Genomic DNA, 13,702 nt, shown 5'->3' with positions numbered 1-13,702 from the left:
TTTTTTTAGTTAAGCTTTCCAACAAGGAGACTATGTCGATTTGAGGTGGCTTAACAACAAGGGTTGTTTTTATTTCTATAATTGTTAATTTTTTTGGAAAATTAAAATTATTAGCTTGTAATACATTTAGCATTAAAGTTAACTTTAAGGTTTTTATCGAAGGTTTAGAATGTAAGAAGTACGTATAATAAAATAGTACACACATTTATAATAAATATATTTTTGGCAGATTTATATATAACTACCTCCACTTTAATTTAATGTTAGTATTAATTCCTTCGAAAAGAAAACTACGTTCGGTAGTTAACATTTGTTAAACGATGTGATATTAATTTTTAGCACACTAACAAGTAACGAAACAGTAACTAAGCTTTAACTAATACGTTGGCACAAAGATATGTTTTGTCTACTTAAAAAGAAAAAATTATGGTTCAGATATATTATTCGTTTATAACAATATAATTCCTTATAATACCGCAACAGGACCTACGTGGTCTTTCTTTTGATTCTTTCTCTTTAAAAAAACAAACTAGATAACTGCATTTAGCTGCTGTAATGCCTCAATGATTACACTGTCTCTACTTTCACATAACTGAGCTATCTCTAATCGTCTTCAACTATGTCTTATTGTCTTTAGATTTCTCTATGGGTGAACTATTAACTTTCTTAACTATAATAAATAATTTTGATTTATTATTGCGAATTTAAAGGCTGAAGAAATTTGCTAAAACTGTAGCTTGTCGATAACATTCTATATTTATCTAAAAAAAGAATTCTTAGTTTAATCTGTAAGATATCGCTTGAAAATGTTTTTTTTAATTAGATAAATATACAACGAAGAAAAAAAGTAATATTCGGTTTTTATATAGGGGTATCGAGATGGAAATAATAGTCTCCACTGGTGAGCAGTCAGTTTTTCAGTCACAATTGCGAACCCAAAAACCCTCTTTATTAGAGTTAGGAATGGCTAAGAGCGAAGAGTGGTGTTCAGTAGTAGAAAGAGTTAGATTCAATTCAGATTCGTCATGACACATATAATAAATACATCTCGTGATTTATTAATAAAAGTAATAAATGCAGAACCACGATTTTTTTTCGTAATTCACTGATCACTCATTGAGCGATAAGGAAATATATTGTATTAAATACAAGACGAACTCATGATTTAATGAGTTTTTACTACATTTCTATGGGAATCGAAGGAATAATGCAAACATTAGACGTACTGGGAATTAAAAGATAGCCGTCCAATGGAATTCATTATGTTCACCAAGCAATAAATATTTTATATTATAATTTATTTATTGTTATTTACAACTGTATAAAAATATATATATATAAGTAAATTTGTTGTAGGTGACATTGTGACATGATACAAACATGTAGAGAATCTACCCATTGACAGAACTCCAATAATATCTCTAGAGGAGAAGATCTCGAGGCCATCTTCTTTTCAGACGCCTAGGAGGATTATTAGGTAATGGAGGAGAAGCCAGATTAGAAACAAGTGGACTTGGGTGCTTGGGAAGTTTATCATGGAAGGATTGGTATCTGGTTCTGGTCAAATCGGCAACATATGAGACATTGAGGTCCTGAAGGATGATTTAATTCGTGACAAATTAAGGAGCATCAAGGATTTTACGAAGGATTTTGAACTGTAAGGATTGGATTTGTAATTATCAGGATATCAGTATTTTGTAATGGATTGGCAATTTAGACCGTTTTTCTAGTAAATAATATAATAGTCAGAATCTACGAGCAGTCTTTTCAGTCTTGTATGAGGATTCTATATCAGTCTTTTGTCCAGATGTAGTCCTAAGTAACGGATCTGTTCGATAGGAATAATTGGGGTATTATTAAAAGGTACTGTGGGGCAAGAGGTCATGGGTTTACAACGAAGGGTAAATGTGATAACCAATAAATATGAATCGCAAAAATGGCATAGATATACTTAAACATACAAAATTATCTAGGACAGTGAAGGACTCGAACAATATCAATCAGACTGATGCTTACTTGCTGAGATACCGAAAAATAAGATTTTTGTTCAATGTCTCTTTCAATTCATAATAAAAAGAAAGCTTGATTGGCTTTATATGATATCGCTGCTTTGCTTCAATAATAGCATATATTACAAAATATATATTTATTTATTTAAGACATATTCTATAGAACCTTAGACGGCGGTTACATTGTTTATTGAGGTCATCCTACAGACTTTTCTAAAGCTATTAGTGTTATTAAAAACTAGCTCCAGTCTATGGTACAATCTATACTTATACCTCAAATACAAAATACAAAAAAAAAAAAGACCAGGTATCCAAGTTGTATTGTTAATTACATATATAGATGTGAAATAAATACTCAAAACCTCCACTCTACTTCAAATTTTGAATGACCTATTTCGAAAACTCTGTGTAATACACCAGTTAAACCTTTGGTTTTACTGTCTTTCGACTGACTGTCAAAGAATTCATTTAAATTATTTGTTGATATAGGCATAAAGAGGCTTTTAAAAAGACAGGAATTAATAAATTTTCAATTTAAATAAAAGAATATTTTCTTATAATTATATTGTCTCCTTATTTAATAAGGATATATCTTAAAATAATTTACTTACTTGTGAATCTTTTGAGATTCCTTTCCTCCGGGTGTGTAACGTTTCAGAGGATGTTTCCGAGCAGGAGCTGGCATCCGGAACGTCGCTTTTGGGAAAGAAGATGACGAGGACATGAATGATGTCGGGAAATAGGAGTCGAGGAAGTCGTCACGAGATAAAAGTGAATGCGGAGAGTCTGGAAATATTTTTGGAAAGGGTGGGAAGGTAGGTGCAGGTGGAAATGTCGGGGGTGGAGGAGGTGGAGGAAGTTTTGTGGTCGGGGCTTCCGTTGTGGGGTAGGTCGGGGGTGGTGCCCCAGGACAAGGCGGAGGCAGGGGGTACACCTTCTGCATCGGCCGGACCGTCTTCGTGTCGTGGGGTATCGTCTCGGTCACCTCGTAGTCCACGTGTGGCCGCTTCTTCTTCGGCTTTTTCTCAGGTGCCTCACCACTCTCCTATAGCAAAAAAAAAAAGGCATATGGTATTAGTTTGCTACTTACAAGTCAAAAAGTTATATTGAAATTCTGTATATTCTTTAGTATTTATGATGTTCTTATTTATATTGTTTGAAAGCAACACAAGAGAATTTCCTTTTATGAATGAAATAATATTTAAGATAACAATTGAAATGATCTTATAAAACTGCAAGTAGCAATAACATCGGAACATAAAACATAATAAAATAGGATTTGATATGTGTAATATAAATATGACTTTCTTATGACCACTGAAATTTGTTGAGATAGGAATACATAATTAATAAAATTTCTTTTGAAAGTCATCAAAAACAGAAATAAAAAAAAAACTTGACATTTTTCTTCGTATAAATATTTCTTTATACGAATAAAAATGTCAATGGGGTTCAATTCAAATCTTCAATACGTATTAGAGCTACACACTATTATACCATTAGAAAAAGCAAAACCTATAATATTTATCAAAGTAGAATAGTTTTATTCTGAATGGGTGGGGATATCGAACTGTTATGTTTATATTAAAATCACATTATATGTGCCATAACACTTACGTCATAGTGATATGAAATGGTATTTTTGGGTGAATCGTAGTCTTCGTAATCAGTAGGTTCTTCTTCTCTTCTATCTTCTTCCTCGTCACCTTCTTCGTTAGACCGTTCACTTTCCTGCTCATCATCTTCCTCTTCATTCGTGTCCTGATCATTCCTGTCCTCATCTTCATTATCATCTGGGTCACTTTCGGGACTGTCCTCCTCACCGTCTTGTTCACTTTCATTTTCTAGATCAGTTCCGTGTTCATTTTCTTCACGTGATTCTTCTCTAGAAATCTCTATCCTCCGAGGGAGATCTTCTGCGACTGGAATCTTGAGTTTAGACAGCTCCAGTTGGAAGTCTGGGGGAACTAGTCGTTCAAAGGCATCTGTTTCAAAAGAGAACCTTTGTCTGCTTTCCGCTGTTTTATCATCTCCAACACTCTCTTGCCCTCGTATGTTTTTGTGCTCCGAATTCTCTGAGCCTAAAACAAAAAACATATCTTTAAACTTCCAAAAATCTATAATGTTCCAAATGATTCCAGCTTTAGTTAAAACTAAAAGTTTTTACAATATTCCATTATTGAAAGTAACACTACATTCAATTAATTTATGGCTCATTGTTTATTTTTACTGAAAATATACCATAGTTAAATAAGAACATAAAAACTCATTGGTTTTATAATTATTATTATGTATTAACAATAATAGTACATACTTTGGGGGAAGCTGGACTCTGCGCTGACGAGAACACCCAGCCAGGATATTGTTAGGCATAGTTGGCTGCTTATCTGAAATAAAATTAATAACATAGCATATGCTGTAAACAGAATTGGTATAATATAGCTATTTTCGGAACAAAGAAACTTTAATAAAATAAATTTATTATTGTTATGTTGAATATCAAGCAAGTTAATGAAACGTTTATGCGTGTATTATGATAATTTATATATTTTTTACGATAAATTGTAAAAATCCTTCAATAAACCATTTAACATATTATACTACGATTAGTCTGCACTGATTGACAAAAAAATATTTAAAAAAAAATGAAAGCAAGAATCAATAAATTCATGCATAAATGCAGAATAAAAGATTTCTACGGGATATTTATTATTTATTTTATACCACACCAATTTTTCACAAGAAATAGCTTTTGAGTAGTATATATTATGTATGATATCTTAAATAATTTATAAAAATATAAATTCTATCACTTCAGAAGGCAAATTATAACCCTAGAATAGCACTGTCATTTTCAGCAGCGCCAAAGCCTCTGTGGAATGTGTCAAACGCCGTTTATTTAAAACAAGAATGGGGTAAATGAACAAAGAACTTATGTCTTTATAACGTTTTATAAAACTCTTACAATGTTTTTCCAATATAAAAAAATATTTAAAGAACTAAAATTTTTCAAAACTAGGGACTATAAAAAAAAAAATCATGGAAATATTATTGTATATCACTTGTACTTATGTACTTATTATGTAATATTTATGTGTGGGATGGTTATTGCAGAATACTATATGGGGAAATGTAAAGCCCCATATCTTCTTTTTTTCTGTAGTACAGAAGTTTTTCTTGTTATGTTTTGCTTTTACATATTTGATTCTTAAACATTAACATTCATTTTTACAATTTTTTTTTTTAATCTTTCTCCAAAAATGTGGATATCACTTCAAAAAACATATCTTGGAACGTTCTGGCATTGGGATCGGTCTTCCACCGTGGGTTCTGCTAGTTCAAAACCAAATTGAAAAAAATGAAAAAGAACGACTTTCCTTCGACGCGTTTTGCCAGTCAGTCATGGTCTTGACTTAAATCACATCATGTTTTGCAGCACCTCTGATATTCCTAGAACTCTTTTTTCTGCTAAAATATCCTTTCTTTCTTCAGAATCTTAAAAATCTCGAATCCTTTCTAATACTCTCAGCTTCCCTAACGAATTTTTCTTCTTGCTCCAGCATGGCAGAATTGTTCTAGATTTTGTCTGGTTTTGTGTAGATATTTGAATTTTATTATCCATTTCAACTCGATTTAATCGGGGAAATTATTAGGGATATACCATATCCCAAACAGTTTTTCGTCTTTTTACCGGCAAATAACAAATAATCTAACGATTTACCACGATAAAAGCTATTTAAAATTGCATTTAGAGTGAAAAGAAAGGAGTGAGAGATTCCAAGAACAGAAGCGGCCCATTAAAAAATAAAAAGAGGTGTCAGAGTTTAGGCATGTCTAGTATATAATCACAAGAATAACTATGTAAGCAATAATAAAGATGCTCACCCATTTTATTTTAAGTAAGCTTCATTTAATGTGTCCGTTAATAATGCTAATTAGAGATAAAGAACACTAATTACTTTGGTTGAAAGAAGCAGAGAGTTGGTTTGTTATGACAGCATTATAGAGTAGAGTTGGCAAGTAATGGACCGTGTCAGAGCAAACAGCCGTTCCGCAGTGACGTGACAAGAGCTAACATAACATCGCCAATCCTTGACGGATCATAAAGTGGGACATAGGCTCAGAAAAACAACCAGTCACTCTTTAACTTCCCTTTACAACTCAATGGATAATGATTAAATGTATTATGATCAAATATATGTAGGATAGCTTAGTGATTAAGGCACTATATTTATAATACACTATATTATAAGCCAGGGTCGAGACTGGGATAGGGTGACCCTTCTGTAGCACATCCAGCCTTTATAAAGTGGTTACTCCTAATTGCTGAAAAGCGTTTGGGTTGAGTGTGATCCTGACCAAATTGTTGATCTAGAAATAGTACTTTCTTAAAAAGGACTAAACCCAAGGCCCTTTGGGGGTTTAGAAATGAATTCATGATTTATTCTTACGAATTAAATTTAATCTAACCTAACCTACATCCAGACTTAAATATTACGAAATTAAAAAAAAAAATTGTATATTTGGAGGGAAGAGGGGGAGGAGAGAGAGGGAGGGAGAGAGAGGGAGGGAGAGAGAGAGAGAGAGAGAGAGAGAGAGAGAGAGAGAGAGAGAGAGAGAGAGAGTGGAAACAAATAAACTTTTTGTATATTGTTTTTCAAAAATATTTTCACGCTTGCAAGTACAGGAGATCAAAGTTTATTTGTTTACTTTACGCATTTTATGTACACTCAATTACAGATTCGAAGGTTAATTTGTCTTGGATTAAATCTCAGTTAACATACTCCATGATTTAACTGTTCTAGAATTATAAAAATGAAAGAATTGTAGGCTTCAATTAAGTGTTAGTAGGCCAATTTTTTTTATTCTTGAACTAAACATAACCTGAGGTTAGATAATTCTAAAACCAACGGGTATAAGTTGATAATTTTTATGAATTAAAGCCGGTCTTGACTGATATTTGAAATTTTTCAGGTTGATAAACTATTTAATTTTCTATTTGACTAATTTTAAATTGGCAAAAATACTCTTAAAACTCCGAGTTTTTTCTTATACTTTTTTTTTATGAATTAAAAAACTGATGTTAGGTTTTTCTATTGTTCATATAGAAAAAAATATATATTTATTGTCCTTTTTATTAGATTGTGCTAATAAGATGGATTGCGAATAGTTCATTTTTTTTATTGTATATCGAATTATTTTAGAAAAAAATATTACTTTTGAAGTAATTAAGTACATGAACAATAGTATTGTTGTAAAAAAATTAATAAAACTTGAAGTATTGAAACAAAACATAAATAAAAATGACTTGTTCCTTCGTTTCGATGAAACTGAACACAATTCAATAACTAATAAATAAAATTGTCACAATTTGCACAGCACCATAATCTCCATTCCATGACTGAACTACGGCACTTCACCAATACTACTCTTAGGAACTAGGGGGTTGACTTACCCTCATCGTGGGGTCATCTCAGACTGCAGAGGGGCGCGAAAACCTCCCGCCTTTATAACCGTTAGGCCGCGGGTGGCGGGGGCGGTAGAAGAAAGCTCAGAGGAACCCAGTTCCGGCTCGCAACGTTCCTCTCTTGGATATGTCACATCCAGAGTTTTTGTTGCTACGTTTCCTAGTCAATAGCTTACGTGCTCCATCGGCAACGCTCATATCTCACGAGAAGTTTCTCCGAAGGTCTCTATGTAACCAACTATCAGGGGTGGCATCTGAGGTCAATCGAAGACCAGAAGACGGTACAACGGCTTATTAAAGATACATTTAATTCATATTTTTGTATAAGTTAGTTAGAGAGCTGCGATTGAGTCTACTTTAACAAAGCTAAAAATATTTTTCGTGAAAATTTTGCCAGATATGTCTAGAGTTAGCATCCTTTGGACTTAGCAAACAATATTGAGCTCAGATAACAGATTTTTTAAAATTCTTTTCCTTGCACAACCTCTGTATTGCTGCTTAGTTATTAGTTTTAGTTTAAAATGTACCCTATCTTTTTTGTGGATAACCTTGTGTAGTTCAAATTGTCAATTTTTTATCTTTTACTAATAACAAATTAAAGAAAAAAATTACTTTTGTTGGAACTAGAACGTTATTTTGGATTTTGAGAAATATATATGCCATTTTCTCAATGTTTGTTAAATAACGCCTAAACTAAAGATCTTATAGATTTGATTGTTTTTTTTTTGTAAATGAAATATGCTGCAATTTATAACCAAATTGAGCTCAGTATGATAACTACATTATATGGTTTAGCTATTTTCCTCAAAAAGTCAAAAATCGTCGTATCCTTCACGAAATATCATTAAAAATATAAGAAGATGGTCAGGGTAGCGGTAAAAAAAAGAACAAAGAGTTTATAATTATTTTAATGACCGACGTTTCGCCCCACTTTGTAGGGCTTCATCAGGGCTGTTCAAAGCGAAAGATTGGCTGTTCCCTAGCCCTACAAACTGGGGCGAAACGTCGGACATTAAAATAGTTATAAACTATTTGTTCATTTTTTTTACCGCTATCCTGACAATCTTCTTATATTTATCCTTAAAAATTTTCATTCTAAGGAAATAATCATTTAGGATGAATTTTATATAAATTAGACGGATTTCAATTGTTCTTGGGCTTAATTAAAATAAAAGTATTATCGTTTTTATACAATTGTTCTCGTTGAGTAAATATTTCTTACCACATGTACAAAATAAAAGATAATAACAATTCTAATAATGCCCTAATTTCGCATAAACCCCGACTGTCGTTTTCATTAATACAAAAGCTAACTTAACAACTGCAAGAATAGGTTACCATGCAATGTATAGAATCAAAATTTAATGATTAGAATTCAAACACAAACTAAATTTTTTTTTTTTTGTTGACCTGTGTAAAATAGGAGAGCCCTCTAAAAATTCCAAATAATGTTTCTGAATGAACATGTGTATGTTTTTGAGCTTAAAAGCATCAATTGAGGATTACTTAAATACGAAATCGAATTTTTCACTATTTATTATTTCACTGATATAACCATCACTATTTCGATGATTTTTTTTTTCATTGTATTCTACTCTTTTATATTGTAACTGTGTTATTTTAACAAATTATTTCATTTTCTTGCCTTATTAAATTGCACGATTTCAAATACTTATTATTTTTTTTCATTATTATTTCAAATTTATTTACAAATTACAAATAGTTATCAACATTGTACTATTCAATGTATGTATTTTTAATATTTTAATAACGGCTTCAGACTGAATACATCTTATTACTTATTATCAATATCATACAACATTTATCTAGCTGCAAAATCTTATATTTAAATCAAAGTTTTAATTTACCTCTGTTAGTTTTAATTATTGTATGCATTTTCTTTATTTGAATTTTGATAATTTTTCTATTTATTTATGGAAATTCAATATAAATAATACTGTGAAAAACTGGATGATTTTGTTCGCAGACTAATTTCATATAAAAAAAAAGGTAACATACAGTGTGATATGACTGAAACAATAATAACACTACTTATTTAAATATTCATAATCTAGATACAAACTAAAGACACCTCACTCGACTGTTGATAGTTTAATTAGTCATGTAGGCGACGCAAACTCATTATGTATTTTGTATTCAATCGATATTCAATAAGTTTTTATATTAATAATTATTTTTATTTATTATTTTTTTGGCTAAGGATTAGTCAGCGATATGACTAGATGCCAAAAAAACAAAACAAACAAAAAAATATTAGTATTATTTATTGTTATTATTATTTACTTATTATTCCTAATTTTATGATTTTTTTACACTGTTATGACATCAATAATCATTTTTTTAAGTCTCATTTTATTTACTTCATTATAAATTAGTTTCATTCACTTAGTCTGTAGTTACCTAATTTACGTGTATAAATGGATTTATTAAATATTTTATTTCCATAAAGTCTTCATTTCTTTATAATATTTTCTTTTATTTGATGATTAAGTTAAAAACCGATACCCCCACCCTTATACTAACTGGTACTATGATTTCATTGATTACTCCTCAGTTCCTGTGTCCAAACTAGCCTGCACACTGCTCCAGGTGAGAACCTTCCAACTCCTAAGAAATCATCTTTTTACATTTTTAAATTTACTTTTTATTAGATTTGAATTTATATTTATATATTCTCGAATCGAACTTCATTATAAAATCCAAATTTCTTATTAAAGTTTATCTTTCGTAGCATTATTTTTTGTTGTTTTTTTTTTGTTTTTTTAGTCGGTTTAGAATTGTTTTTTATTTCTTTGTACCGTTTTTCGATTATCTGCATTCCCCAATAATTTTGATATAGATTTAAAATAACCTTTTATAATTTTTGTATATGTTATAGCATTGAACATATTTTATTTTAACGTTGGTTATAATAAATTTTAAAAAAGATACAATTTTTTTAATTGATTTCTTAAAAAAAAAATAAAAACCATAGATATTATTCATTTAAAATTTTTTGAGGTTAAAGCCTTCCATTTTGAATAAAATATTTATTAATTATTCATAACATTGTACAACGTTTCGGGACCACTGTCCCATATTCATGCACTTTAAAACCTACAACAATAATAAAACTATCATACCATCTTCATCCTTATTTATTTTAGTTTATACAATAATATTCACCTCATTATTTCATATGGGAAATCATGTAAACCATTTGTGGATCTTCACTTCTCCTTAGCACAGCCCGAACGTGCAGTGGTCCCGAAACGTTGTACAATGTTATGAATAATTAATAAATATTTCATTCAAAATGGAAGTCATTAATCTCAAAAAAATTTTAATGGATTGACTCACTATACATTCGATAGAGATAATCCAGAATAAATATTATGAAATTGTGGTTATCGTTATGGTTATAAGTTGGTTTTTAATAAATAAGTTTCGTTGCTATAAGAAGGTTAATAAAAGGTTTTAATTTATAATTATAATATTTATTTAGCTGGTTACAAAACAATATTATTTATGTCAACTAATTATCCGTCTTCATTTTAGCCACTTCTAGTGATTCAACTGTGTTCTAACTGTTGGTCGCAACAAGTTAGTGAATCTTTTGGACTCAAAAGACTTCAACGCACGAACTAGTGCAATCCATATGTTTCTTCCCAACATTACGTAGGAGTTTTCTGCATACGTAATGGAGCTCAGGAGGACACTACGTTCGTCTTATTTGGTAACTATCATTTATTTTGAAATGCTGATTTTACAACGTCAAAGTTCTCTAAAAATTAAAAGAAAAACTAATGTATAATATAAGGGAGAAATTAAAAGAATATTTCAACTATCAGTGAAATATAAATAATTCGTTTAAAGTATCGTTACGAGTTAATAATGTATTCAACAGTTTACATCAAATTATAGATACTTCGTAACTGTTTTTACTAAGTTAAAATATAGACTTCTTAATTTTAAAAAAATTAGTTGTATATTCAGTCGGAGACAAAATTGTCTTTGAATTATATCTGTATTGTTCTGATGGAGAATAGTGTTGATTATTTCAATTTACAACCACAGAACGTTTTACTAGGTACTACTAGCACCAAGTTATGTTTCGCTGTTATACCAACATATTCGCAATGGTTATACTTATAACGTTATGAATTTAGCTTAATATTTTTAGCATATTATATCCTAATAATAAATTATGGATTTGTTTCCTCTTTGTTTCGGTAGCACACTGAATAAATATGTATATATGTGTGTACATATATGGAATAAAATACTTAATTATAGTATTAGATACATGGAGATGCAATGCCATTGTTCATAGATAAAAAGCATATTAAATTAATTTAAGTAAATATTCTCTTATAAACCATTTGGAACATAGTCCTATTCAGTAGTTATGGAATGAGTAAACATATTATATTGAAAAAAATATAAAAATATACTAATTATTTTTTTCAAAACATTAGATTGAGAACATAGATCTACTTTCTCCAAGTAATGTTAATAGATGTACTTGAAATACAATACTCTTAACAAAACTAACCAGAATCTATTTTTAAATTTTAAACTAGGTCTAAATATGGATTTTTGCTGGATTGGTACAAACTTTTTTTTGGCCCAATTTAGTTTCTATCTATTTTCTCTTCAATTATGTAAAAGAAAAAAATCAGAAACAATGGGATAGAGATAGAAACTGTCCATTTACCACCTTCTTCTGTATAAGCAGGTATTCTGATCTACAGCTTAACATAAATAATTTTAAATAATAATGTAATAAATAATTAGTAAGTTTGGTTAAATATTTATTTTTACCAGATGACAGAAAAACAGCTTTAACATAATTATCCCTTCAGTCTCACTCAATTGATAGTTCTTGCTATATTTTTAAATATTTATAGAGTGCTAATTTAGAGTTGTTAAAACAGATATTAGCATGAAAAAATTATTTATTTTTTTTTATATTTCATACTAATATTAAACAATCAAACATCATTATGTTATAAAAAATGAAATAAACAAACCCACCCGTTTGCAAAGTCTCGATCTGATAAAACAAAAAATACGGGAAATTATAGTGAGAATTGAAAAAAAAAAAAAGAGAAAAATTAAAAAAGGTATACTACCATGGATTAAAAAAGTTGTAAAAGAGAGAAAATAATCTTTATAATAATTTTCTACTTAAAAGAAAATTGCAAAAAAGAGTCTAAAACGAGGAGCCTATTATAACAAATGGTTTCTCAAATTGGGCCGCAAATTGCCTTCACTAGAGTGCTTCCATTATGCACGGTCAACATTTAAGATGTGTTGGAATCAATTTTACTCCAGTGAATCCTTAATCCTCCAGTGAATTTAATAAATACCAGCGATGTCAAATAAGCGGCTCCGATATAATTTATTGTAGCTCTCATTATAGACATAATAAATATTTTGCTTGAACAACTTTAATTAGAGAGAAATTTTGTAAATTATTGCTTTACGTTTACTAATTACTTAATGTGTTTTCAATGTTTCTATCATATAACTTAGAATTGATATATTTAAATTTTAATTTTTTTCTATTACAAGCTGTCGTGCCGAAATCGACTCATCTTAAACATCAAGCAGATTTATCAATTAATATTACTGATAACTTTAGATAAAATTCTATATAAATAAGTCAATAATTACTATATCTTATATTGTATTGATGTAAGCAAAACAAGCATGTGGGACTGCTCCACAAGTTGTTCCACAAATCCATCCGATATACCTAAAATTGATATGAATATTTCTATTCAAATATTACGAAAACCTTTATAATAAACAATAACAATTGCAAGATATTTTAAATTGGCATTATTATGTATTCAACGATTGTATAGGATTACATTCATGACCATATAAGCTAATTATTAGCAACGTTTCTTAAAGAATCACATACACAAATATATAAACATATATAGTAGGAAAATAGTCCTGGTGGCAGTCAATAAAGGTCCCAAATTGTAGAAGAAAACTGTGTATTTTTAACCTAAACAATAAATACTTTTCTCCTACTATTTTAGTACCTTTATTTACCGCCACCCGGAATATCTTCCTACTATCTACTTCATATGGTCAACTATCTTCTTCATATATATATAAAATATTTATTAATTATTCATAACATTGTACAACGTTTCGGGACCACTGTCCCATATTCATGCACTTTAAAACCTACAACAATAATAAAACT

At 29.9% G+C, this 13,702-nt stretch overlaps 2 protein-coding genes across 2 annotated transcripts in view; one reads left to right on the top strand and one right to left on the bottom strand.

The window, feature by feature from the left end:
- Nucleotides 1–7,470, bottom strand: part of LOC106687170 (uncharacterized) — a 15,015-nt gene extending 7,545 nt beyond the window's left edge. The window contains exons 1-4 of the mRNA XM_067053704.1: nt 7,465–7,470; nt 4,324–4,396; nt 3,627–4,090; nt 2,621–3,054 (exon numbers count right to left, since the gene is read on the bottom strand). Of these exons, the coding sequence (XP_066909805.1) occupies nt 2,621–3,054; nt 3,627–4,090; nt 4,324–4,396; nt 7,465–7,470 (977 nt within the window). The remainder of the gene's footprint in view (nt 1–2,620; nt 3,055–3,626; nt 4,091–4,323; nt 4,397–7,464) is intronic.
- Nucleotides 7,471–11,157: 3,687 nt separating this feature from the next.
- LOC106687174 (uncharacterized) overlaps nt 11,158–13,702 on the top strand; it is a 94,551-nt gene continuing 92,006 nt past the window's right edge. The window contains exon 1 of the mRNA XM_024362935.2: nt 11,158–11,212. Coding sequence (XP_024218703.1) covers nt 11,177–11,212 — 36 coding nt within the window. The 5' untranslated portion in view covers nt 11,158–11,176. The remainder of the gene's footprint in view (nt 11,213–13,702) is intronic.

The sequence above is a fragment of the Halyomorpha halys genome, unplaced genomic scaffold, assembly GCF_000696795.3.
Source record: "Halyomorpha halys isolate HHAL.00 unplaced genomic scaffold, Hhal_1.1 Scaffold921.1, whole genome shotgun sequence".
In the NCBI taxonomy this organism is placed as follows: domain Eukaryota; kingdom Metazoa; phylum Arthropoda; class Insecta; order Hemiptera; family Pentatomidae; genus Halyomorpha; species Halyomorpha halys.
The sequence above is the reverse complement of the archived record's forward strand: the minus strand, read 5'-3'. Positions and strand labels throughout refer to the sequence as shown.